Source organism: Solea senegalensis, linkage group LG14 (genome assembly GCF_019176455.1).
Source record: "Solea senegalensis isolate Sse05_10M linkage group LG14, IFAPA_SoseM_1, whole genome shotgun sequence".
NCBI classification, from domain to species: Eukaryota; Metazoa; Chordata; class Actinopteri; order Pleuronectiformes; family Soleidae; genus Solea; species Solea senegalensis.
Window position 1 is genome coordinate 23,056,240 of NC_058034.1, and position 27,270 is coordinate 23,083,509.

General features: G+C 41.4%; 3 protein-coding genes across 5 annotated transcripts in view; 1 reads left to right on the plus strand and 2 right to left on the minus strand.

Annotated features, from left to right (window-relative positions):
- Window positions 1-1,797, plus strand: part of patj (PATJ crumbs cell polarity complex component) — a 91,264-nt gene extending 89,467 nt beyond the window's left edge. The window contains exons 46-47 of the mRNA XM_044043876.1: window positions 687-810; window positions 1,617-1,797. Coding sequence (XP_043899811.1) covers window positions 687-810; window positions 1,617-1,763 — 271 coding nt within the window. The 3' untranslated portion in view covers window positions 1,764-1,797. The remainder of the gene's footprint in view (window positions 1-686; window positions 811-1,616) is intronic.
- Window positions 1,798-7,519: 5,722 nt separating this feature from the next.
- pdzk1ip1 (PDZK1 interacting protein 1) lies at window positions 7,520-10,995 on the minus strand. 3 transcript variants are annotated; one of them, XM_044044814.1, is made up of 6 exons: window positions 10,824-10,995; window positions 9,065-9,191; window positions 8,827-8,913; window positions 8,605-8,649; window positions 8,400-8,465; window positions 7,520-8,185 (listed from the first exon to the last, which is right to left on the minus strand). In XM_044044814.1, exons 1-6 carry the CDS (start codon window positions 10,888-10,890, stop codon window positions 8,116-8,118), a joined length of 462 nt encoding a protein of 153 aa, XP_043900749.1. In that variant the 5' UTR covers window positions 10,891-10,995; the 3' UTR covers window positions 7,520-8,115. The 3 variants fall into 3 exon arrangements, with proteins under 3 accessions (XP_043900749.1, XP_043900751.1, XP_043900752.1); XM_044044816.1 differs by having other exon boundaries at window positions 8,421-8,465; window positions 10,824-10,994; XM_044044817.1 differs by lacking the exon at window positions 8,400-8,465.
- A 3,079-nt stretch (window positions 10,996-14,074) lies between these two features.
- Window positions 14,075-26,848, minus strand: nwd1 (NACHT and WD repeat domain containing 1). Its single transcript, XM_044043257.1, has 19 exons — window positions 26,678-26,848; window positions 26,348-26,433; window positions 26,143-26,259; window positions 25,266-25,620; window positions 23,878-25,186; window positions 23,205-23,408; window positions 22,970-23,123; window positions 22,733-22,850; window positions 22,366-22,530; window positions 21,938-22,135; window positions 21,292-21,414; window positions 21,014-21,213; window positions 18,756-19,019; window positions 18,109-18,199; window positions 17,202-17,350; window positions 16,841-17,114; window positions 15,654-16,207; window positions 14,761-14,866; window positions 14,075-14,667 (listed from the first exon to the last, which is right to left on the minus strand). The coding sequence occupies exons 1-19, from the start codon at window positions 26,781-26,783 to the stop codon at window positions 14,342-14,344; spliced, it is 4,899 nt and encodes a 1,632-aa protein (XP_043899192.1). The 5' UTR covers window positions 26,784-26,848; the 3' UTR covers window positions 14,075-14,341.
- Window positions 26,849-27,270: the final 422 nt, after the last annotated feature.

Consider the following 27,270-nt stretch of genomic DNA (forward strand, 5'->3'; position numbering starts at 1 on the left):
CACACAGCAGAACCAGAGTGAGTACACACACACACACACACACACACACACACACATACAGCAGAACCAGAGCGGTACACACACACACACACACATAGCAGAGCGAGAGTGAGTACACACACACACACAGCAGAGAGTGAGTACACACACACACACACACACACGCACACACATAGCAGAACGAGAGGAGTACACACACACACAGCAGAACGAGTGAGTACACACACACACACACACACATCACACACACACACACACACACACACACACGCACACACATAGCAGAACGAGGTGAGTACACACACACACACAGCAGAACGAGAGTGAGTACACACACACACACACACACACACACGCACACATATAGCAGAACCAGAGTGAGTACACACACACACACACACACACACACAGCAGAACCAGAGTGAGTACACACACACACACACACACACACACATACACACATAACCAGAGAGAGTACACACACACCCACACACACACACACACACACATACACACACACACACACGCACACACTGAGCAGAACCAGAGTGCGTATACACACACACACACACACACACACATATGAATATTTGTTTCCACTTTAAATGAGTCAGTCTTTTTAAAACGACTTCAGCCTGAAATATACAAATCAGATATTAATCCTAATCTGGCGCTCTTGTCCTCAGAGGTCCACGTCCTCGCAGCATCAGTCTGGAGAAAGGATCTGAAGGACTGGGCTTCAGCATCGTTGGAGGGTTCGGGAGTCCACATGGAGACCTGCCCATCTACGTCAAGACCGTCTTCAGCAAGGTCACGACCTTTTCTACAACCTCTGACCCTGAGCCTGTATTTCATCTCTGACTGAAAATCATTTCACATCAGTGCAATCCTGGATTACACTGTCATTATTAAGCCCATCCTCTATATTTTCTGGTTACATAATAATATACACTGTACAGTCTACTCTATTATTTATCATCTAAACAGTCAATATCTTCTATAATGTTTATTTATTTATTTATTTATTTGTTTATTTATTTCGGTCATGACATTTAGATCACTCATCACATTTTTTATGACATTTTGACAAAGAAAACATAACAGTGCAGTTCACACAATATACATAACCGAAAGGGAATGCGGGAGAAGCAAAGCTTAACTAGTCCCGCCCCCATTAACATCATACATTTCGTTTCCTTTTTTTTTTTTTTATTGTAAATGTGAAAATGCATATTTATTATTTATTACCTTTACTGCAGAGGTCTCTAACTTGCGGCCCGCCCCTTATTATCAAGTTATTAACCTGTAGCGAGATTATAGATCAAATGGTTATATGAATTACACTTTTAAATGTATTTAATGTAAATTTATATATCAAAATATATATTTAGTGTTTTTATTGCAGTTCTTATTTAATTTTATTTCAATTTGCATTCTAAACATGTTTTATACTGTGAACTGTGTATCGTTCCATAACATAACTGTGAAATATCATTACTGTGAGATCATTTTAAGATTTTCTTCATATGACCAGATTAAACACTCTTCGTAACAACACTGATAAAGGATTAATAAAGGATTATTTTAAATCCACTCACAGTGTTGCTGTGTTTCAGGGAGCAGCAGCGGTGGACGGTCGTCTGAAGAGAGGAGATCAGATCCTGACAGTGAATGGAGAGAGCCTGCAGGGGGCGGCACACGAGCAGGCCGTCGCTGTCCTGAAGAAACAGAGGGGAACGGTCACACTGGACGTCCTGTCATAACACACACACACACACACACGCACACACACACACACACACACACATTAAAAATCAGAAAACATAATATTAGTGCCAACACACACACACACACACAGAAGTCTGATACACTGAAGCCCCGCCCCCTCTGCAGCATGACTGCATGAGCGTATGTTTAACAGAGTTTCTCAGCCCAGGGCTCGGGGGCCACATGAGAGCTCGCCTGATAATTCGTGGAGCAGAGGACATGTTTGTGTGTTTTTTTCTCTCTTCATTTCCTGCCGTTTCTCACTGCGCTGGATTGACACAGATTATGTCAGAGTGTTCGTGACATTGTGACTCTGGATCCAGTTCAGACCTGATACTAACATCATCCTGAGTCACATGATTTAAAGTGGTTCTGCTCCATGTTCAGGTGTGAACACACATCTGCTTCACATCTGAATATTGGTGCTTTTCTATTATACAGCTCTAGCTCCTGTTTTCCATGACTTCATGGCTCCTCCTCCTAAATGTGGGCGGAGTCATCATAGCAACGGCGGCGTGAAACTGTGGTGACGTGGTTTTCTCCGCAACACAAACACGTGACTTGTAAAGCAGTTGTTTTGGGTGAGAGTGAATCATTAGAATCATTAGAATCATTAGTTGAGATGAGTTGACAGAATGGTTCAGTCCTTCAGTCACTGAAGTGAAATCCCAGTGAACGTGGTGACGATGGTGCTGTCTCTAAATCCAGCAGACTCCTCTGTTCTTTTGCTAAATGTTGCAGATGAACACATGTTTCAAGATTTTGAAGTTGGACATTGTTGCTTTGACGTCGCGCTCATGACTCTTCAGTGACGACTGACCAATCAGAGGCCAGCAGTCTGATGACGTCACATTTTAGTATTGGCTCAGCTGAACCTCGTCAGAGCAGGAACTTAAAAAAACAGCAGGTTCTATCACTGATGGAGAAGCGTGAGTAGAGCCGAGCCGAGCCGTGCTAGAACTGTGTCATGCTGATTTACTTGTAGTTTTCACCACAATATAAACTCTGTTCAACACCATTTTCTTTACATTACACTTACAGTAACAACATGGTAATAATTGTTGCCTCACAGAAAAAAGGTCACCAGTTTGAATCCCGGTTCCACTGAGGATTTTTCCTGTGAGGGTTTCCTCTGGGTAATCTGGTTTCCTCTGGGTAATCTGGTTTCCTCTGGGTAATCTGGTTTCCTCCTACAGATTAGGTTAATTGGACACTCATGTGATCAGATGCTAGTGAACGTGTTAGTACCAGGTCTGAACAGACGTTTCCTAACAAATCACTGAAGTTCAGTTGATCACCAGGTCACCTGATCTTCTGTGGTTTCACTGTCTGAATGTGAATTTTTCACTTCTTTTTTTGTCTTAATGAATGAGTGAAAGAGAAACAAGGTTGAGACTCTGTTAAAACCACGATGGAGCGACCTGCACGTGTTTATCTCCACTTCTTCCATCAGACTCTGCGAGGAACGACCGATGTTCAGAGGAGAACTCTGCAGCTGCTGCACGTGTTAGCTTAGCACTGGTTAGCTGTTAGCAACGTTGTTGTTGTTATTGGTCAAATGTGGGAACGTCTGCCGTCTTCAGAGCAAACAGCAAAGATCACGCTCCTGTGTTTCCTGCCCCGTCCTCTTACTTTAGTGCTTTTATTCACCCTGTCACTTACAGCTGCTGCGATCACACACTTAAAAAACTCTACATTTATATTTAGTATCGAAAAATGATCAAAATCAGGTTAAAAATGTCCGACACTTTTCTTCCATCTGTTCGTTCTGTGATGATTATTGTTCGAGGACAGAATAAATGGATTTATTTAACACTTCAGCGTCTCCTTAGATCTTCAGTCTGTGATGAAGCTGTTTTAAAATACTGTGTGTGTACACGAGTGATGTATTTACACAGAATGTGAGGGATTTTAAAGGAAGAGTGCTTTCTAGTTCCACGGAAGAAGAATAGGGTCACATGTAAAAAATAAATAAATAAAAATTCAGAATTCTAAGGTTTTTATAATCAGGTTTGAGATTAAAAGATTATTAAAAGATGGAAATGCTGACTGTAAAATCTGTTTACAAACAATATTCATATGTGGCCCTAATTCTAATCTTTTTCTAATAATTATACCTTCCATCTATATAGGTTTAATATTTTACAGTTAAAGAGGAGGTTTTTTATAGAATGTTATATCTCTATGTTATAGATGATAGAAGCAGAGGGGCACACGGTGGTGCAGTGGCTAGCATTGTTGCCTCACAGCAAAAGGATCACCAATACGGATCTCAGGTCGACGGAGGATCTGCCAGGAGGCCTGAGAAAATGAGGTTCTTCTGTGAGGAACTGGTCTGTAAATCCAGACTTCAGTTTATTCTCTATGTTCAGGGGTTTGAATATGAGTTATTTAATGGAGGTCTCACAGTTTTAGGGTTGTAATGTCACGTTATGTGGTTGTGTTTTGGACACAACTGGAAATATATACAGTATATAGGATCAACTCCAATTTTTGTTGGAGAAGTTTGAGCTGTGATTACAGACTTTGGGATGTGATTGGGAACTTCAGACAGAACAAACAGACATGAACGTCTTATTCCAATCATTTTGGGCAGGCACGCCCTCTACAGTTGGAAGTTCTAGAAGTTCCTCAACTTCCTCTTCTTCCCTAAATTCTTCAGCACAGAAGTTTAAGGGCTCCCACCGCAGATCAAAGTTTCTGTGACCACCTCCGGACTCAAAGACGTCAAAGGTCATTTTACCTTTGATGGTGTGTTGTTGTTGAGGGCAGTGTTGAAAAAGAAGAGTGTGATCAGTGTGAGGAAGAAGAAGCAAACATTTTGTTTGAATAAGTGTGAAGAAGAACAACAGGAACGAGAAGACGGCAGACAACATGGTGAAACAAGTGCAGTCAGTGTTGAGGAAACACTTTTAGATCATCTCATCTGCTCGTCTCCAACAGCATTAAGACCACGTTCTTTAAGACCTCATGCCGATCAACTGCCATCAAGAGATGGACGACCAGTTCCAGAAAGAGAGAATGTTGAATATTCTTCTCCATAAAAAACTGTGGCAGTTTGGATATATATTCCAACGGAACAGAAGAGGCCATCAAGCCAATCTCCTTTCACTGATGCAGCAGGCGGAAGAAAACCAGAAGATAGCGGAAAAAGTCCAGGGAGAGAGGAGAAGACAACCCATTCTCAGAATGTTGAGGAATGCACTTGAAGAAAATAATCTGAGGGCTGACCTGGATGATATCCAGAAAACCATGGCGGATGACCTCAGTGTGGTGAGTGGAAAAATAGACGTTCTTCAGCAAGAACTGGACAAAGTCAAAGCTTTAAGGAGCAGGAAGACGTGTGATGCTGATGTCCTAACGCTGAGACAGAAGACTGAAGACCTTCTGTATGAGTTTGACAAAGAAACCAAAGCTATCGAAGACTCTGCAGCACAAAAGATCCTCACAATGAACAACATGAAAGCTGAGCACACAGCGTTCTGTCAGAAGATGATGGAAGAACTCAAGGTGGAGAAGGAGAGCAAACTGATCCTCCAAGAAGAACTGAAGAAAGTGAGAGATGCAAAACACGAGCAGAACCACAAGTATGAAGCTGATCTCCACACTGCGAGACACCACGCTGACCTCCTTCAGCAAGAACTCACGCAGTCTCACACGGACACGTTTTCAAAACATCAGCTCTTTCTCCAAAACCTGAGGACTGAGCAAGATGTGTTCTGTCAGAAGATCACAGAGGAGATCGAACTTGTGCTGAATAATGCTGCCAAGCAAGAAACGTTTCTGCTAAGAGACATCGAGAAGCTGAAATCTCAGCTCAACGTTCAGCGGTTGCTCTACCTGGAGCTCCACATGAAGTTCAAGGTTGAAATAGAGAGTGGACAAGAAGAGACAGCTGAGGTCCAGACTGAGGAAACAGCTGAGGTCCGGTCTGAGGAGATAGCTGAGGTCTGGTCTGAGGAAACAACTGTGGTCTGGTCTGAGGAGACAGAAGACGCGGCTGAGGTCCAGTCTGAGGCGGCATTTGAAGTCCAGACTCAAGACATGGCTGAGGTCCTAACTGAGGAGACAGTTGAGTTCCAGTCTGAGAGCACAGCATGCTCCAGACCAAAGACACAGCTGAGGTCCAGTCTTAAGAGACAGCTAAGGCCCAGACTGAAAAGACAGCTGAGGTCCAAACTGAAGAGACAGCTGAGGTCCAGACTGAAGATACCATTGAGGTCCAGTCTGGGGAGACAGCTCAGGTCCAGACTCCAGTGGATGCTTTTCTGTCACAACCAGAACCAAAGACCAGAGCGTAACTCTTACAATATTACCAGCAACTCAATGTGGATCCAAACACAGTAGAGACTGGAACCAGGTGTTGGTCTTCTCCTGGAGCATCAGCTGGGTTCTGTTAACCGGCAGGGACTTTAACATCTTCTCATTTTCTTGTTGTGTTGATGTTTGGGATTGTTGACGTGGATCTGTGGAGGATCTCGACGCTCATGAGGGTTAAGGTTTAAGGGTTTGTTCACCTGAAGTGACTTTTGTCCACATGGAAAAACAAACTTCTGTCTTGATTTGTAATGTCAACAAACTTAAGTTTCATGTCTTCAACAATAGAGCATCTTTATTAACTCATGGTACGTCCATCTGTCTGTCTGTTAATCTCATAACTTTTTCTTGTTGTGCTGATTGGAAGTCTGTCCAATGGTTCACTTGACAGATTTCAAACTTGTTAAGTGACTCACTAAGACCACCAGCGTGCACAGTGTTGACTTTAACATGGTTTGGATAAGAAATGCAAGAGATGAATCGTTAAAAACGATGTGCCATGATGCTGAATCAGGTAAAGCCTGGACCATAAAGGACGACACACCTGGTGGTGGAGGGGGTGTGGCACAGAGGCTCTGTGGGCGGGCCTGGACCATTAAGACCGGCCTATATTTCCAAGACCAACTGTGAGGTTTTGATGTTTTCTGAAACACAATCACCATGATGTCCAGGTTTGATAATCATGTCGTTTCCCAGTTTATTTTACATTTTACATTCACGCTGATGAACTGATGATCATATGACTTAAGTGCTTAAAATGAAGACTTATTATTGGTGCCCAAGCATTATCACAGTGGACTGAGGACCTACTGGAATTTCTGGAAAAAAAGTTCTCCCCAAGGATCACGTTTTTGAGGAACTAAACATTGGTGAAAATGGACAACAATTGGCACGCAAATCAGAACTGACCAAACATAAACATAAACATAATAAAAAAATAGGGAAATAAAAGTGGTGAAAAATGGCTTAGTAGCGCCCCCAAAGGTGAAACCCGGTAGGACAAAGCCAAAACTAAATTCACCAGTTGCCACAAAACTTGTTGGAAACACATCACAGACAAACAAAAAAGAATTTGGGGTCTATTTTCGTGATTTACACGTTTCGTAAATTAACAAATTTGTCTGAGCACGTTAATTGTAATGACATAAAAAAAATGCGGCAATTTGTACTACAGAATTTCCTTATTATTTTCAGTGAGACACAAAAGATAACAGCAAACGTCAGGGAGGAAAAAAACACACCAAAAAAAATCTGAAAACACATTTTAACACATTCTTATGATATTTTACTCACGACTTACAATACAATACTTTCTGATCTATTTCCTGTCTTCCTGTGTTATACTCGTGCAGCACAGAAACACGTCTGTACATCGTTTAATCTCTAATTTTAGGTCATGGTTTCACTGATCATTAACACAAGCTGACACAGCACGTTTGATGGAGAGGATTATTTATTAGACAGCATTAACAGTCACATGACAGACTGTGCTGTGGAACATGATGTTGTTGGTGGTGTTTTGGCAGAAAGTGTGAGATTATACGGACGATTTAATCGACAGTTTGAAGGTTCCTCCCACAGTTTTTATATTCAGAGAAGAAGAATCTAGAAGCTTCAAAGAATGAGGATGAAAATGAAGGAGAACTTTGACCTGTGTCAGTAGACCTTTAGAAGAAGAACAAGGAGAGGAAAGACAAGAAACCACATTCTTTAAAACCTCATTGAACACTTCCGCGCAGGAGAGCAAACGTCAACAAGACGTGGTCGACTGATTTCATACGGAATGGCAGATCAATATTCTTCTCCATATAAAACTGGGGTGAAGAAGAAGAAGAATATGTGTAATCTAACAAAACAAAAACAAAATCAGTCACAGTGGAAATCTGAAAGTAAATGTATGATTTCAGAAGTTCTTCAACGATAACCTAAGTTACGATTAAAGCGAGCGGATTAAGAACTTCAAACTGTGGAGGGAAGAAGAAGAAGTTGGTCCGATCGATGGTGAAACAGCCAATCATGAGTCCACGTTGGTCACATGGAGGTGACTCTCTCATAAGTGTCATCATCGATCCCCAGGTTGTCATAAGCGTTCCTGTCGTCTCTGCTCGTAAATACAAAAAACATTTGTTGAGGTTTATTTAAAACTTATAAACAAAGGTTGAGAGAATTCAAACAGTTGGTCCCCAAGTAAGGTCCCCACACAGTTTAGTTTGGGGACCTTAATAAAAAACTTCCACAACACATCTGTGGGCCCCACCCAGTGTTTGGGAACCGCAACTTTAAAGCTTGTGTTGCTGTGACCTTTAATTATTTACCGTGTGAGATGGTGAGCGTACCTGACCGCGTCCAGTGTGGTGTCGTACGCGCTCCTGTCTTTGCTCCTGAACAGAAAACACGCACAAAAAATCTGAACTTGAAGGTTGAGAACAGTTTAGTTTGGGGACCTTAAAAAACATATCTCGCGACACATCTGTGGGTCCCTACCCAATGTTTATTCACAGTGTGAGATGGTGAGCGTACCTGACCGCGTCCAGTGTGGTGTCGTACGCGCTCCTGTCTTTGCTCCTAAACAGAAAACACGCACAAAAACATTCATGTTCAAAACTCTGTTCATATAAATCTTAACATAGAGGTTGAGAAAAATTCAACCGTTTAGTTTGGGGACCTTAAAAACCATGTCTCGCGACACATCTGTGGGTCCCGACCCAGTGTTTGTTTACAGTATGACGTGGTCGAGCGTACCTGACCTCGTCCAGTGTGGTATCGTACGTGTTTGTGTCGTTTATGACGTAGTCGTTGTCTGTGGCCGACTCCACAGACGTCCTCAGTCTGGACGACAGGACAAAAACAACAACAGAGCTTTAGATTGTTGTTATTTATGGTTCTAGATTGTTGTTATTTATGGTTCTAGATTGTTGTTATTTATGGTTCTAGATTGTTGTTATTTATGGTTCTAGATTGTGTCACAGACTCAACTGACTTGTTTGTGTCTCCACACCAGGCCGCCTTCACCAGGAAGGCCACAAACGTCAGGAAGAGGAAACCAGCGAGGGCGAGGAGTCCAGTGAGCCACTGAGGCAGCGGACGACCTCCGACCTCAGGCTCAGCTGAAACACACACACACACACACACACACTGCATTGACTTCCATTCATTCGGACAGTGTGGTGTCTTTCTGACCTGCCACAACAAAATGGCAGCGAAGCCAAAGACAGCGATGTTGTACAGTGATTTACGTACGGTGGCCTGGAAGTTCAAACCATTTAACTATTTTGAATAATATTTAACACAAACTGTCAAGACAAGGCTTGTAGAATGACATAAAAGGTTTATTGTAGATAGAAAGTTTGTTAGATTGACTATGGGTAAAGTGTATAATTGTTAAAAAGTAAAGTATGACAGAAGCGAGAGAAGGAAACACATCACCTGTTGTCTGTCTCATACTTTCTCTGTCCTTTACAGTAAATTGGACAACATCATAATCTGCAAACTGGCCACACACCTGCGGCTTGTTACAGTTTCAAAAATATTCATTTGTCTCAACCTTTGTAAAAGTCCTTGACGTTTCATAATTTGCACTTCCAGGCCACCGTACAAACTGCAGTAATGAAATTATTTGAAAATGCGACAACAACAAAAATCTATTTCCACAAATTGTAATCTACACTCTTGTAATCCTGACCCTAAAACCAGGTTTGAACCCCTGAAAAAAGCCTTTTAAAGTTGTGAGGAGCAGAGAAAATGGTTTGTATGTATCCTAAACATCAGTGTTAAAATAATCTGTAAACTCTAGCTGAGATTATATCACACTGTAAAAGGCTTGTTTTGACCTCAGTGTTGAACCTTTAGTACTCTTGACATAAATAAAATCAATAAAACCTTTTTTTATGTGTTTTTTATTTATTTACATTTCATAAACAAGAACTCAACTGTTCTTCACATCAAAACAAAATAACATTTGAAATGTGGAAACATTAAAATGTACAATTTGAAATAAAGCAAGAAGAATAAACAGAGAGAAAGAAAACATATGATTGTTATGATGAAACAAGAATTTACTCTAAAAATGATTAGAAAAATGTGAAGAATTTGAAATCCTTTAAAATAACAATTATACCGGAAAAGCCTGGATTTAAAAATATTCACAGAAATGTCTGTTCATTAACTCTTAATCTAATCTAATCTCATGATTATTGTTTGTATTTTCATTATTAACTCAATATTTCCTCTGTACGTAAAACAATAAGGTTTAAAACACAAGTAAAGATTATTTAAAGATAAATATGTCACTTTTCATTTCGGGATAAATTCATTTTTCATTTGCTTCATAAAACCTGGAAAAACTGATATTCTTAAATTATTCATTTATTATGTGTATATTAAATTTGCATTTCAGTAGACGTAAATACTCTGAAACAGTAAAAAGTATATTTTTGTGTGATTTTGAATGTTGTCAAATAAAGTATTGTAAAAATACGAAAGATGTTTTTATATTCAGTTTTATGTTTCTGTAATGGTGAATACACCAGTCTGTAGAAGCTCTTTAACGCAATGATTATTATTGTTCAAGCATTTTATTATTTCTTGATTAAGATTTAAGATGAGTTTTAGTGGTTGATTCATTTTTGATTAAATTTCAGTAAAAGGTGAATTCATTTTTTTAATAATAACATTTGTAGTTTTAGAGAAGTTTGTTAAGCTCTGTATTTACGTATTATTTCAGTTAAAACAGCTTGTACCTGTCTGAGCCGTCACTGCTCCAATAATCAGCAACAAGCAGGAAGTGAGAGCAGAGATTTTCTTCATGTTGATTCTCTGAAGACAAAAAACACCGTCTGTCTCCTGACGACGTGAAGAGTTAAACGTCTTCACAGTGAGACGCAGTAAAGCGACGCTGTGAGAGTTTATGGGTGTTGTCGTTGTTGTCGTCAGGTGCTTCAACTTCTGTTAATGTTTAACTTCAGTCGACAATAATGTGTGTGTCACAGGATCAGACTCAGTTTATGACTAAACTGCACACACGTTTCCTGTAAGTGCACTGTAAAACAAACACAGTCAAATATTCTCACTGTTTGTTACGTGCCAGGTTGTTAGGGTTAGAATCTGTTGGTCATAGTGGCAAGTGTGGAAACAGACTTTTTTGTCTCATTTTGGACGACGTACTAAACTACGACATTTTAGTTTTGGACGACATACTAAACTATGACTTTTTTGTGCGATTTTGGACGACATACTAAACTACGACATTTTAGTTTTGGACGACATACTAAACTATGACTTTTTTGTGTGATTTTGACCTATTATTACTAAACTATGACTTTTGTCTCATTTTGGACAACATGCTAAACTACTTCACATTTTTAGTTTTGGACCCACACAAAACTATGACTTTTGAAGCGACACTCTTACATACTAAACTTTCACTTACATTTTAAAGCTTTTGGACAACATACTTTAAAACCTCACGACATTTTAGTTCTGACCTATTACAATTAAACTATTTACATTTTAGTTTTGGACCTACACACAAAACTATTAATTTTTGTGCTTTTATTTTCACTTACATACTAAAACTTTCATTTACATTTTGCCTGACTCATTACTAAACTACTTACATTTTAGTTTTGACAAACATTTACCAAATCCGATTTACATTTTAGTTTTGGACTTGACATACAAAACTATGACTTTTTGTGCTTTATTTTCTAATTTTACATACCAAACTAATATTTTTAGGGCTCTGGACTACTAAACTATGACTTTTTTGTGTGATTTTGGACGACATAGTGAACTATGACTTTTTTGTCTCATTTTGGAGGACATACTAAAACATGACATTTTTGTTTTGGACGACATACTAAACTGTGACATTTTTGTGCGATTTTGGACGACGTAGTAAACTATGCCTTTTTTTCATATTTTGGACAACATACTAATTTATGACTTTTTTGTCCGATTTTGGACAACATACTACACTATGACATTTTTGTGCGATTTTGGACGACATACTAAACTATGACTTCTTTGTCTCATTTTGGACGACATGATAACTTTAAGTACCTGGGTGTTCACCTAAATAATAAACTGAACTGGACCACTCACATCGACGCCCTCTACAGAAAGGGTCAAAGTCGCCTCCACCTCCTGAGGAGACTGAGGTCCTTCGGAGTGTGCAGACCTCTACTCCGGACTTTCTACGACTCTGTGGTGGCCTCTGCCATCCACTATGCGGTGGTTTGCTGGGGAGCGAGCAGCACGGACCGGGACAGAAAGAAACTGAACAGGCTGGTCAGGAGGGCCGGCTCTGTCCTGGGCTGCTCGCTAGAATCGGTGGAGGTGGTGGGACAGAGGAGGACGTTATCCAGACTGTCCTCCATCATGGAAAACACACTCCATCCACTGCACCTGACTGTGGAGGGGCTTGGCAGCTCCTTCAGCGGCAGGCTCCGGCACCCACAGTGTAGGACGGAGCGCTACCGGAAGTCCTTCATCCCCACTGCTGTTAGGATATTTAACTCCTCTAAAATGTCCATTCACTGCTGTACTTAACCCGGATAACTACTCTATATTAGAGTGTAATTTCTTATCTAGTAACTTTTTATTTTTCTCACTATTGCACTGTATTGCTCTTTTTTAATCTTATTGTATTATATATTTTTTATTTCTTTTTTATTCTTATTCTTATTTTTTTCTATTCACTTTGTTTTTTTCACAACTGAGCTGTGGTGAATGTGTGTTTCCCCCCTGGGGGAGGAATAAAGTCAATTCAATGCTATACCAGGGGTCGGGAACCTTTTTGACTCAGAGAGCCATGAAAGCAAAATATTTGCAAATTTATTTCAGTGAGAGCCATATAATATATTTTAAGACTGAATTTAACTAAATGTGAGTATAATAAGCCTCTGAATTTATTCTTTTAAATAATGTTGTTATAATACTCTTCACGCAGTGTGTCACCAGCAGCATATTTTGCAATCACACTGAACTGCAACAAATGACTTACGTCTGTTGACTCATCCAAAGCCAGGGAATAGAACAGTGCTGCATTTATGTCATTCACTTGCGTTTCCTCCACTTCCAAAATCGATGGATGGATTAAAACAAGTGATAATATTTTATGTTTTATCTGAAAAGCCGAAATCTGCGAGCCAGATGCAATCATCAAAAGAGCCACACCTGGCTCCCGAGCCATAGGTTCCCTACCCCTGTGCTATACTATGACTTTTTTGTCTCATTTTCTATGACATACTGAACTATGACATTTTTGTCTCATTTTGGACGACATGCTATACTATGACTTTTTTGTCTAATTTTGGACGACATACAACATGACATTTTTGTCATGTTTTGACATTTTTGTCTAATATTGGACGGCATACTAAACTGTGACTTTTTTGTTCGATTTTGGATGACATACTAAACTATGACATTTTTGTCTCATTTTGGACAACATACTATACTATGACTTTTTTGTCTAATATTGGACAGCATACTAAACTGTGACTTTTTATCTCGGATTGATGACATACTAAACTATGACATTTTTGTCTCATTTTGGACGACATACAACATGACATTTTTGTCATGTTTTGACATTTTTGTCTAATATTGGACGGCATACTAAACTGTGACTTTTTTGTGCGATTTTGGACGACATACTAAACTATGACTTCTTTGTCTCATTTTGGACGACATACTAAACTACGACATTTTAGTTTATACTGAACTATGACATTTATGTCTCATTTTGGACAACATACTGAACTATGATATTTTTGTCTCATTTTGGACGACATACTATACTATAACTTTTTTGTCTAATATTTGACGACATACAACAAGACATTTTTGTCATGTTTTGACATTTTTGTCTAATTTTGGACAGCATTCTAAACTATGACTTTTTTGTCTCATTTTGAACGACATACTAAACTATTTTGGAGTTTTAACTATGATTTTCATTTAAAGCAAAAACAACAATATTTAAGCCAAGCAAGGATTTATTTCTCTTTGTTCAAACTTTAAAACAAACATATTTCACTTTCAATCCTATGTGGACAGCTTTTGTCTTATTTGTCTCAAAGCAAGAGAAACTTTTATTAAAACCTTTTTCATAAAAGCACATTAACATTAGTTCTATATAATAAAAAATTATGCATCATATATGAATGCATCATTTAAAACTTGATTATTCTGGAACACTTAGTGGAATGTGGTGTCGCCAGCCTGTGGTCTTATGATCCTGGTCGTCTTTGTCCTACAGGACGGTGCAGGTGGGCGAGGGTTTGTCTCTCATCATGTTGATGAGGTTCAGGTTGAACTGGGCCGGGTTGAAGTCCTGCAGGTCGCACGCCGACATTGTCTCCTGGTTGTCCCCGCTCTTGTCCCCGCTCTTCTCCCTGGACGTGACGCGGTACTGGGCCTTAACGTTCCTCAGAGGGTTGTAGTCCGCACTGACGTGCTCCGGACAGCGGAAGACTTCTCTGATGACAGCGCCGTGCCGAGACAGCGCCAGGAAGCCGTTCCTGTAGGTCACCATCCTGACGACGGGCGAGTACACGTACTGAACGTAGAGGAGGTTTCCTGATGGAAACAATCACACGTCACAAGTTAAGACTTTAAGGACTTTGAGAGCATTGTCTCCCATCTGCTGTCAGGGGACATTGTCCAGCGTACCTTTGGCGACGTCCCACACTTTGACGGTTCTGTCCTGAGATCCAGTGAAAACGAACTGGTCGCTGTCAGAGAACGCAGCACAGAGGACGCCCTCGAAGAAAAAGCCCTGAAACACGACGACATGGACGAGAGACACAAGAACACACACATTTAATCATTTAAAAATGAGTCTTTTTAGCTGAAAATACGTTAAAATAAGTTTCTTTTAGCCACATTATGGTTTAATATAAACCATTTACATAATTAACTCACAATAAAAACAAATACAAGTGAGCTTAGTCTATAAATGTTACTTCAAATATTATTTTACAGTTAAAAATGAAACGGTTTGATTTATTTACTGTGAAATAAAGTGATAAAAGTAGCAGTGTTTGTACACTGGCAGCTATCTTGGAATCCCACGTCGAGGTTGGAAAGTTCGTAGTGGAACGTACCATTATTAGACCATAAGTTATGAAGAATACTAAACAAATAAACTGTTTTCAGCAGCAAAGAGCAAAAGAGAGTCATAAATGTATACGGTATATTATGTTATATGAAATAGCATAAAATTAACTTGTCAATTTAAGGGTTAAAAATGAAAGAAATTAAGTAATAATAAAGTAATAATGTATGAAAACGACTGACGCTGGTTTAAAAAACAAATTTTATAGCTTGAATTTTTATGAACACATTTTTGTGCTCATGGGACTTTAACATAACTTTAGGTCTGAAACTAACGATTATTTTCATCATGTCGTAATCGTTTGTTTTTGTCCACAAACCAGAAATTCATCAGTTTGAATGATTTCTTTTTTTATGGAGCAAAGAAACCAGGAAATATTCACATTTAAGAAGCTGAACAATCAAACCGATGAAGGGAGTAACTTGAGTTCATTCGCTGCAGCGCTGACCTTGTACTCCATGATGTGGTCCAGGGTCGGTGGGTTCAGGGCCCACAGTCTCTGCACGGCGTCCTCTGATCCCACCAGAGCGTGTTTCCCCCAGTTACTGACCGTCACGCAGGTCACTCTGCTGCGATGAGGCTCCAGGTCGGAGTTTCTGCCACTGCTGAAGTCGTAGAGCCTCACCTCCCCACAGCTGGTGCCGTACAGCAGCCTGCGGTCGGACAGCAGCGCCATGGAGGACAGCGGGGCGTGGAGGAGGGACAGCGGGAACCTCTGCAGCGGACCGTCCACCGAGGGGAAACTGTCTCTGGCCGTGATCTCGAATAAACACACCGAGTCCTCGTACGCCACGGCCACGTGTTTCTCCTGCGAGCTGACGGCCAGGCTCAGGACCCGGCTCAGACTCTCTGAGGGCGGGATGCACAGCGTCTCCTGAGGCAGAGCCAGCGGGTAGATGAGGACGGTGCCGGTGGTCAGACCACAGAGCAGTAAACGCTTCTGCTGAGCCAGTTCCAGACAGCAGACTTCAGCAGACACGGCCAAACGATCGCACACAGAACCTGCAGAGGCACAATATTCCTCAACTGATTTTAATCTACGAAGCTTAGTTTAAGTTTAACTCGACCACAAAACCAGGTTCCAAATCTGCAGTGACTTTCAGACTCTTAATGTTCCTGAAAACAAAGAACTTACCTTTATAATTTCTTATATTTGCAATCTCACAAATCCATGATTTAATGCTTAAATAAACTGTAATTTGCAGTTACAGTAAACAGTAAATGTTTAATTGTACTGCATTTTAGGTCACGCCTACATTTTAATGCACATACATATGTATGTATATATACTTTGTGTTTGGCTTCAGGAGCAAATAATTCTTTTCTCAATCAATGAGTTGTTACCATATTATTAGTCTGTCTGTCAGTTCTCTCCGAGTGACCCTACAATGTTTTATATGTAAAAGAAAGAAAGGAAAACAAAAGTACTCACATCCTTTACTAAAGGGCAAGTACAGATAAAGATTGCATAAAAAGAAAAACTATACATATCTAAATAACTTAAATAATTCTACTTTTACCAGATTAAAGTCAAATAATGAATGAAATGATACAAATGCTTATATTGATAACTTTGATGGAAACACACAAAATACTTCATTTGTTAACTGTGACCGTGTTTGTGTTAACACTGACCTTTGCTGTTGTTCCAGCTGATGACCTCTGTCTGACTCGGGTGTCGGACGAAGAAAACGCGCTCAGCGTCTTTGGTGATGGCGACGTGAGCGCAGCCTGACGGGACGCGTGCGGTGGGTTTGTGCTGCCCGTCGTATTTCAGGCTCCACACATGTACAGAAGCAGCAGCGGCGGAGGCCGAAACCACAAAACCTTTATAGAGAAGCACGGAGGTGACGGGAGCGTCTGAACCACACAGAGTGTCCAGCAGCGCGCCCGTGGTCACTGACCACATCTGGAAACACACAAGTTTACAAAGTTACACTGAAGTCGCTTCCTGACACAGAGAAGAGAGCAGATGATTCAGTGTTTCCTCTCTGACCCGTATGAGTTGGTCGGCAGCTCCGGAGGCGAGCGTCCTCCCGTCTGAAGACATGCAGGCGGACAGAACGGTGTCTTCATGTTGGAGGTCGAGGAATTTGTCCACAGCGTCTCTGTCGAGGTTGAAGAGGCTCAGCGTTCGCTCGGCGGCTGCAGAGACACAAACATACACAAAGAATCACAGATTATACTGAGAATGTTTGTACAAATCTGTGGAATCCAGATCATATTTCTCCTACTGACAAACTGAAAATTCACAAATATTTATTCATAATTGCGTTAAAAAATAATTAATTTCCCATTATTTTGTGGTTTTACAATAATTATTCACGCTGTTGTGTGTAAAGCCTCTGTTCTGAACTGTGGAGTACCTCAGGGATCAATACTGGGCCCGATTAGATTTACGTTTTTTTTTCCTTTTTCTTTTTTGGTTTAGTGAAAATTGTCTGTTTTAACTGTTATTAAGTTTTTATGTAAAACACACCGACTTACAGATAAAGATGCCTCATTTATTATCTTTTTTATTCTGCAGATTTATTTTAATGACTTGATAACTTTGCATCTATAAAAATGCAAAATATAAAAAATATAAAAATATTGCTTAAATTGTAAGAACTAAGACTAAAATATAGTTTAATAACATCTAAGTTAAAATAACAGACTAAAATGTTGTTGGTAGGTGACAGCATAAAATAATATACAGTACATTAGGTGAGTAACATAACTACACAATATGCTGAACATTCACAAACTTTGAGTTAAATATTAAAAATAATTTATAATTTAACAGTTTGACTCTTGACAAAAGCAAATTGAAGTTTTGAAATTGAACTTATTCACAGTTTCCACTTAAATCAATGAATTCTAACACAGAAACAGAAGATCAACAGTGTACAGTCGTACTGCACCTGCTATCAGTATTTTTTCATCTTCAGTCACAGAAAGTAAAGAAGGAACCAGAGGAAACTCCACTGCTGAGATTCCACCTGACCTGGAAATCTGCACAAAGGAGAAAATATCTTCGTCATCTGAGTAAGAATCATGGAAAACAAGGATCTGTCTGTATTATCTATCATTTAAAAAAAAAAGTATTCCAATTCATAAAAGAGAATTTAGAATCAAAAAGATCACAAATATATAAGTAAGATAATCTTTATGTTGAAAGGTGTACATATTTTTGATCTGCAGTGGCGACCCCTAAAGGGAGAAGCTGAAACAACAGGAGACTTTTTAAAGATCTAATAGATGTGAAAACTTAATGATGATTATTTTTTCTGAGGGCAAACGTTATGTAGATTGGACAGGTCTTAAAAATGATTCAACTTTTAAAAGTCCACCTTTATGCAGACGACATTCTGTTCTTTCTGTATGAACCTGATCATCTCAGTAAACTATCCAGCAGTGTTGTAATGTAACAAAGTTTACATTTACACAATAACAAACACTAATATTGTTTAGGGTCAGTTGAGTTTCAGTGGATAAAGCTTCCGTGTATTAGAGTTCAGAGGTCACAGCGGGAGTTTCAGGGATGTTTCACATAAAAACTCTAACGTACCTGATAAAGAAATCCTTCTGTTGTCGCCACAATCATCTTCCCCCATTTTGGCGACACAACAAATTTGACCGGAGTCAAAGACGTCTGTGAGTTTTCCAGCCGAACCTCCACAGCCGGCGCCTTGCTGACAGGATGGGAAACTGTTACCAGACCAGAGTCAGAGAGAGAAAAGATCGAATCATCCAGAACTCCAAGGAACACAGAGGCTTTCTGACTCATGCTGCTGCTGAGGAGCTCACAGCCGCTCAGATTCCACACGTTCACCTGGACAAACAAGGTGTCAACAACTGTTCAGTGAGAAAACACACTTATATATCATTTAGATCATATACACAAGTAATGTACAGTTAATATTAGGGATGCACGATATATCGGCATTAATATTGTTATCGGCCGATGTTCGTCATTTTTTAACATATCGGCATCGGTTCAATGAGTAAAACTGCGCCGATTTTAACAACCGATGTTTGTACCCGTCTAATTGCTGTTTGTGTATGTGTGTCGGGAAGGGGAGGCCATGCGGCATTTGTTTGGGCATATGACAGCGTCAGTGGCGCAAGCGCAGCACAAGATGTGTGTGTGTGTTTGTTGAGGAGAGAGAATGTCAGCGGTGTGGGCGATTTTTCAGGGTGTCAATAGAAGATACGCGAAAAGCATTATGCAACACTTGCAAAGTCGAGGTAATGTGAGGAGGATTCCGCGTCAAGTCATTCAATACCACAAATTTGATTATGTCATTTGAAAAACCGCCACCCTGAAGTACACAAACAACGGCAGGAAGCTAACGCTAGTAACATTAGGCGGCAGACAAAAAGAAAGCAGCGCAGCTGGGACTCGACCAAAGGAAGAAATTGGCCAGGGCAATAATGATCAAGGTAATGGAAATGATTGCTCTTGACGACCAGCCGAGGGTTCCGACGGTTGATAGCGCATATTGAACCCCGCAACAACCTGCCAAGTCGGCGCTACTTTTCCGATGTTTTGCAATTGAATAAATATCTGGTTGCCATGAATACTGGCAAGTTTGATAAGTATTTTAACATGTTTTTTTTATTATGGCAGCTCTTAGTAGAGCTTGTCAGGTATTGTTTCTCATATCTGTTGTGTAGTTTTATTGTGAAGGGAAGTGGTACGGTTGTTGTTGCCGGGAGGAAGGGTTGTTGACTTTATTTACGTACCCAGTATAGACGCCCTTATCTCGGTTACAGTAACTTTGGCAGGGTATTATTTTTATTTATGTTCATGTTTGTAATTTATGATCCAAACTTTCTCACAGGAGTTTAGTGAGTTGAGGGAGTTAAACTGTACTGTAATTTAGTTACACACTTTCTACAAGTGGTAAAGGTTTCTAAAAACCTTTACTTGTAGTTGGTTACTTGTGTCTTATGTGACCTTGTTATTTGGAGGTAAAACATGTTTTGAAAATAAAGGAAGACATTCAAAAATTCAGCTTGCGTGATTTTCATTCTGTACAAACTTTTATCATCTCAGAAACTTTTTTTTAAAACATATATCGATATCGGTAGATATCGGTTATCGGCCATAGCAGCAATATTAATATCGGATATCGGTATCGGTGGAAATAGTCATATCGGTGCATCCCTAGTTAATATCCTCATGTATGATAATGTAAATTTCTTTAATGGAAATGAAAATCACATTCATACAAAAACTCACAAAATACACAAAAACTACCAGTTTAGTTTGTCTTTTAAATGAATTCTTAATTATTTTCCCTTTAGTTAAATGTATGAAATACAAATAATAATATATTAATTTATTTTTAGGTTTTATTAGTAAGTTTATGTCTTTATTTAGTGCTGAAGGTTTAGGCTTACGTTACGTGATTTCAACATAATATTAATAAGCAAAAATGAGTAACGAAACAAAAAGATATGACGAAATAAATAAATTATGAATAATGTGCACAGGGTAAGCATTAGAATCACATGAGTACAACAAAAACAATCTGTTTAAAGCTGTAAACAACCTCTTATAAAAGATGACAAGTATTTGAAAATTAAGTGTTCAATATTGTGTTTACATATTAGCGTATGTTTGTGTTACACGTCATGTGTGAAAAGTGTGATATGAATAAAGACAAATTGATTGTGTGATTGAAAAATATCTAAAAATAAACTCCCACGAACCCTTTCACCAACAAACATCCAAACAAAGAGCTTCACACTGCTTATCACACGATTATTAATGATTAATATTAATAGTAAGGAGCAGCTGCAGCGTTGTGTTATCATCACCTGTGAGCTGCTGTGAACCCAGAGCAGCTGTTTCTGATCACACAGGTGCACTGATAAAGGGGAGGAGTCAGCAGGCACCGCCTCCTGGATGCAGAGCAGCTCCTGGCCGTTAATGAGGCTCCACCTCCTCAGGCAGCCGTCAGCAGCCAATGAGAGGCAGGAAGACGAGCTGTCAGTCACTTTAACGAGCAGGACTGAGCCTGTAAACAACAAACAACAACACACTTATTAATATAATCATGATTATTAATAAATGTTTATTCTTTATTCAGACTGACCCGTGTGTCCCAGCAGAGTGTGGACCAGCTGCTGGTCAACGAGGCTCCACACTGCCACCACGCCTTCATCTGAACCTGCCACCAGAAGCTCCGCCTCCAAACTGACATCCAGACAGAGGACACCTGCAGAGACGCGGACAGACAAACCTGAGACACCTTCACACACAACAGGTCAGATATTTAACATGAGATTTAGTGATAAAAGATGTCATGTATGTTTTAAAAGTGTTGCCGAAACCCAGAAATCACTAAGCACTGTATATATTTCGGCCCCCTGGTGGCACGAGAAGGTACTGCAGGCGACACTCTGTTCCGTCTGTACAAACCTACAGACAAACTCAGGCTGGCTGTTCAAACCTTTTAACAGGGAGCAACATTAGGGGATGCACACGTGAAAACAAGTCTCTGAAACACTCTTTTTAAAAACGGGTCCCAGGGCGGAAAAAAAACTCAAATCTCCACCCTTGCAGTTTTGTTAATACAACTCGTCTGTTGAGAAAAGGATGACGTCATAGTTCCGCCTCTTGCTTGCGATTACCTTCACTGTCGCTATTTTTGTCGCCATGTTTGGAGCTTACGCTTACTTTGATTTTCGTGCCTTGGTCGCAGTAAATCACTGATTTGTCGGCGCAGTCTCATTTCTCACCTCCCTCCAGTCCACTCAGTGTGTGCTGCAGTGCCCCCCCTGGCTGCTGCAGGAAACTGCACTTCGTGACGAGGATGGGCTCAGGACACGTCAGTAGCCATTCCTCACACTGCGTGCACAGACGGCCAATCAGAGCGGGGAAGGGTGGGGCCAGGGAGCAGAGTCGAGCCATCAGCTCGGTGTAGAACAGAGACATGTCTGAGGACGAGAGTTTTTAAAAAAAACAGCATTTTAAAGCTGCAGAGTGTAAGTTCTCAATATAAACATCACGACTGATAGAGGGAAGACGCAAACATAACAGCTAAACTGAGACAGCAGCGGACTTTAGGTTAAGGTATTATACCTAGTTCTCTGAAACATGAGCGATGAGAAAGGAATGTTGAAACACAGGGAAAAGTTAGGACTGAAAGTTCAGGATCAGCACTGACCCATGTGATTGTCCAAGAAGTCCAGGCTGGGTTTGATGAGGACCAGAGTGTCTCTGAGCAGTCTGGTCTCAGTGCAGTCCATGTACTGGGAGCTCTGGTCCAAGTCCTGGATCACACTGGACACTCCACAGACCCTGCTCTTACAGTACAGCCACTCAGCATTACCTGGAAGACCAAAAAGAAAAGAAATGATCTTTTAACAGGTAATGAATGGCCTTCCTTCCTTCATGTTCAAGTTCATGTTCTTTTAGTTTGAGTTTCTGAAGTACACACAAAACCCTTCAAATATAGTCCTTCATTGGCCCCTACATGAGTAGGCCATCTGAACAGTGTTTAACTTGAATGTCACGTATGTCACATATCTTACCAATAACCTCAAGCCGTAGCTCCTCCCACAGCCCGGCATGCAGCAGGTGATAGGGCAGCTCGATAAGCTTCCGAACGTTAGCCAACCCTGGAGAGAACCACAGTGGCTGGGGCGGAACCTTCAACAACAGAGCATTGTACGTTAACAACTGCACAACCACACGAGCAGGGGTGTTGTAACAGCTAAGGACGGCTAAGACCTCAGTGCTGAGACCACAGACTTAGCCCATGTCGGTACCTTTCTGTCTGAGAGGAGCAGCGACAGACCAGGCAGAGCTGCAGGCTTCAGTTTCCCTGACCAACGGCCCAGAAAGTATTCCGCCATGATCCTGTGGCTCTGCCCCCGCCGCTCGGATGTCAAATAGCGAGATGAAACTTCCTCCACCAGATGCCTGAAGCACAAAAAGGTCACGTCTGTGACTCAAATCAAATCTGATCTCCTGTGATCATTCACAATGTTTCTGTCTTTGTACCGGTTGTTGAAGGCAATGAAGACGAGCCCAGCCGTCCACCGCTCCTCCAGCATGTCCTCCAGGTCCCGTCGGAGTCTGGCCCACAGGAAGGGCGGTAGCCGGATCAATGAGGGAGTCGGAGGGAGGGAGTACCGGTACACCTCACTGATGACATCGTCATCCAAGGACATGACATCACGCAGCTCAGCCTCCAGCAGCCCTTCCCTGTGGGGAAACGACCAGCAGTGATCAGCTGATGATCGTAATCATGATCATTTGAGGAATCAGTTTAAATTGTAAAATACATAAAGTACAAAAGCTCCCTCTCCTGGAGTCTCCCAAAGCACGGGGCAGTCCCCATGTGAGGATTTCAACCTTCTGTGGCTATCATCTCTGGGAGACTTTCTCACCTAAGAACTGGTCCTGGGGGTCTCCCTCACCGTGGGATTCCCTCTCCTTGGGGACTCTCTTACCTGGAAACCCCTCCTGGGGGATGCCCTCACCTGGGCGACTCCCTCTCCTCAGGGAGTTCCTCACTTATGAGACTTCCTCAACTGGGAAATACTTCTGCTGGAGAACTAAATATTTGATAAAAAATTCTCTGATTCCAGAGAATTTTCAAAAATGTTCTGACTAACGAATGCTGTTAATGTTTTAGCTTATTTTTGAATGACAAACATAACTGTCACCTTACCGTGCAAGTGCAAGGTATCCTAAGGCCCCAGCCACCAGTGCCTTCCCATGTTTCTCCTCCAGCGTCACGAAAAGCTGGGTCATCATTTCCTTTTTGCTTGCACCCAGGTGTAATTCGGTGGGTGGGGTGAAAGAGGTCCATTGTTTGGCAGCATACAGAATCAGTTTGAGGTGGAGAGGACAGCCAGTTGACTCAAAGCTCTGCAGCACAGCATTGCTCTGCTCGGGGGTCAGCGTTCGCTCCCAAGCTCTCATGTTTGACTCCACAATGTGTTTCCCTTCCTCACGCGATAAACGCTCCACCTCAAAGAAGCTCTCCAAAGTCTCCACCTTTAGCTGCATGTTAGCAAACACCTCACTGCTCGAATCCATAGAAACAACCAGGTGTATGTTGGGTGGGAGGTCAAGAGGGAGCCAGTGGAGTCTGTGAGCATGATGCTGGTCTGAGAGCTGATCGAGGGCATCCAGGATGAGGAGCAAAGTGTTCCCATGCTGGGAGACCTGGGTCAGGATGTTCCTGAAGAACTTGAGCAGCTCCACATGGGTGCCAGCCGTTAATGGTGAGGGTGGAGACAGACCACATGCTAGACAAACCTGAATGCAGATGCTGTGGAGGACATGATCAATGTCAGGTCTTTGAGGATGACGAGCTGAAAGGACTCTGATGACCACCAATGATCTGGCCTCCAGGACTTTCTGCATTTCTTGTGCAAGTTTGCACAGCAGAGCCGTCTTCCCCATCCCAGCAGCCCCATGGACTACCAGCGGGCCATGCCGGACATTGGTGGACTCCCACATGGCGAGGCAGAGCTTACCCAAAATATTCTCTCTGCCATGGAGACCCTTGCTCAGCTCTGCAGTCATGGCAATATGCTGTCTAACCTCTTCAATCACCCAGTCTGATGTTTGCTCAGTTACCTCAGTACTTCCCCAGATCTTCCGCCGCCTGCCCTCACCAGGAGAATCAACCACAGCTGTGATCCGAGCCTCCATCTGTGACACAAACTGCTCACAGACACTGTCCAGGTACTGAGCGTGCTCTTTGCGTTTGGGGTCAACGCTCCCCTTGCTGAGCTCCACACAGTGTAGGTTGAGGATCTTCTTTGACGCAGTATAGAGTCGAGACTTGAGGTCAGTGAGGAGTCCTTGAGCTTCTGCATCCAGCAGACCGTCAGCAGTTACATCCATGAACCTAGCGAACCGTTTGGGACCGTCCCTCAACCTCTGGCGGGGAATCTCTCGGATGAAGAGCAGTGCTGAGTTTTCGCTGTCATCGTTCCACAAACCCTGTTCAATTTCCCACTCTGTGACTGTGGACGAAAAGGAGAAGACACTCAGATTTGATCATTCTGAGACAACAGTAATCAAACTGAGAGAAAAATCTCTGACCCGATGAGAAGAAGTGCTGTTTCTGCTCCGCTGTGATGTCCCCTTCTCCCTCAGCGGTGGTGGCAGCGGATCGTAGGAGCTGCAACAGCTGAGTCTCTGTGAAACGCCAGGACAGGACGTTGTTGTCATGCTGAGGCCTACTCTCAGGTCGAAGGTCACTGTAGTGGGGGAAGTGAGCTGTGATAGGTTGAAGGACGTAGGTGGGCGGAACAGCATTGTTGTCCTTTAAGAACCACTGATTCAGCTGTTTGATGCCTTCAGGGTCTTTGGAGAGTTTGGACATAAGAACTTCAAATTGTTTCTCTGGGATGAGACGAGGAAGAGCCCGGTGGCCATAACGGTTCCCAAGCAGGGCCTTTGGAGTCACAACACAAAGGGAAAAGTAGAAAGTTATCTGGCCATCCAAAAATAATGACTTATTTAAGTCTTTGACACAAGCTTCCAATCTCATTTCAACTCCAACATAAATGTATGACTCATAGACTGGACACAAAACTTGTTATTTTTTAGCTTCAGAAAATGGTGTTGGATGAATAACTGAACTCAAGGCTTCAAAATGGTGGTTCTCAAACCAGCCTTCACTGAATTTTGTTAGGGAACCATGACGGCCACCTAAGAGCAGCTATCTTTTCATTTGGCTGTCATTAGCCTGGGTCAGATACATTTGTTGACACGTTTCCCGTCGCCATCCAAACATCATCCGGATCATTGGTCTGATTGGTTGTAAGACTATCCAATTGCGTACAGAGACATTTTCATCTATTGTTCTGATCTGATCTGTTGATCACGCCTCTTGCAAGTTGGAGGTGACTACTCCCTGCAGTCTGATGTTAGCTAGGATACAATCCACTTTAAAATGATGTACAATTATGCTTACAGCGAAAGATGGACCAGCTGAAATCCTCTTACACTTCTCCATCTCCTGCAGAAAGATATCACAAGACTTGTGATCACCAGAAGTGATGTTTCGAATTCCCCAACGTAGATCCACCACCTGAGGAGGAAAACACCCCATCACTGATTGATTTTCCACAACAGCTCAAATGAATACAGAACAGAACATTTTGCCAGTTAGAGCAAACCTCAAACACGAGCCCCAGACTGCGACAGAAAGACTGGACTTCTGGGTACGCTTTCTCCAGCAGAGCTTTCCTCTCACTGCTCATATCTGACGAGACAACAGACAGACAGACAGATCATTTTATTTATCCCCGAGGGGAAATTGGGTCATCGTAGCAGCAGTACAAATAAATCAAAAATACAAATAAAATACAATACAATCATATTACAAAAACAAAAAAAACAAAAAATGAAATTAAAGACAATTAAGACAGAGTTTTAATGAATTAATTACAGCTAATAAACACTGTACAGTCAGTATGTGAATGGAATTTAGGTGAACCTGGTCTGACCTGTGAACGTGGAGCTGATGAAGACTCGGATCATGTTGGAGCTGGTCTTCATCATCTCGGCTCCATGCGCATGTCCTCTCAGGACGTCCTGCAGATGCTCCGCCATCGTCTCCACTCGGACACCACTGTCTGTTGTCTTCTTCTCGTGCTACTCCTGCTTTCTGTGGGATCTTCCCTCCCTCAGCTGCTCTCCAGTCTTCTCCTCTGAGACTTCACTCCAGGACAACCGTTCCTCCCACATGACCTGTTGCTGCTGGAACACTGTGATCAACTCGTGTAAAACCAGATTTATGGTATGAATCCAAATCACAACACTGATTTATTCTCTCCTGTCCCAAAAAATATTCCCAATTATACCGATATATAGTTACATTTTGGCATTTTCAGGTTTCAAATTTACATTCTTACTGTTTTAATCTATTTTACTTTTTGTTGTTTTTCTGCATTGTTGTTTACCACTCTTTTTCATAAGTGTTTTAATCTATTTTACTTTTTGTTGTTTTTCTGCATTGTTGTTTACCACTCTTTTTCTAAGTGGTTCTCCCTGAATATCATTATAGATGACCATTTCTCATATATAAAGGTATTTATGT

Coding starts and splice junctions, on each gene's coding strand:
- nwd1 (XM_044043257.1), bottom strand. CDS start 26,783: ATGGCGGAGCATCTGCAGGACGTCCTGAGAGGACATGCGCATGGAGCC. Junction 21,214..21,291: donor CACTCTGCTGGGACACACGG/GTCAGTCTGAAT, acceptor TGTTGTTTACAG/GCTCAGTCCTGCTCGTTAAA. Junction 17,351..18,108: donor TGAAAAAATACTGATAGCAG/GTGCAGTACGAC, acceptor GTGTCTCTGCAG/CCGCCGAGCGAACGCTGAGC.
- pdzk1ip1 (XM_044044814.1), bottom strand. CDS start 10,890: ATGAAGAAAATCTCTGCTCTCACTTCCTGCTTGTTGCTGATTATTGGA. Junction 9,192..10,823: donor AGCAGTGACGGCTCAGACAG/GTACAAGCTGTT, acceptor TGTGTGTTTCAG/CTGAGCCTGAGGTCGGAGGT. Junction 8,466..8,604: donor ACCACACTGGACGCGGTCAG/GTACGCTCACCA, acceptor TTTTCTGTTCAG/GAGCAAAGACAGGAGCGCGT.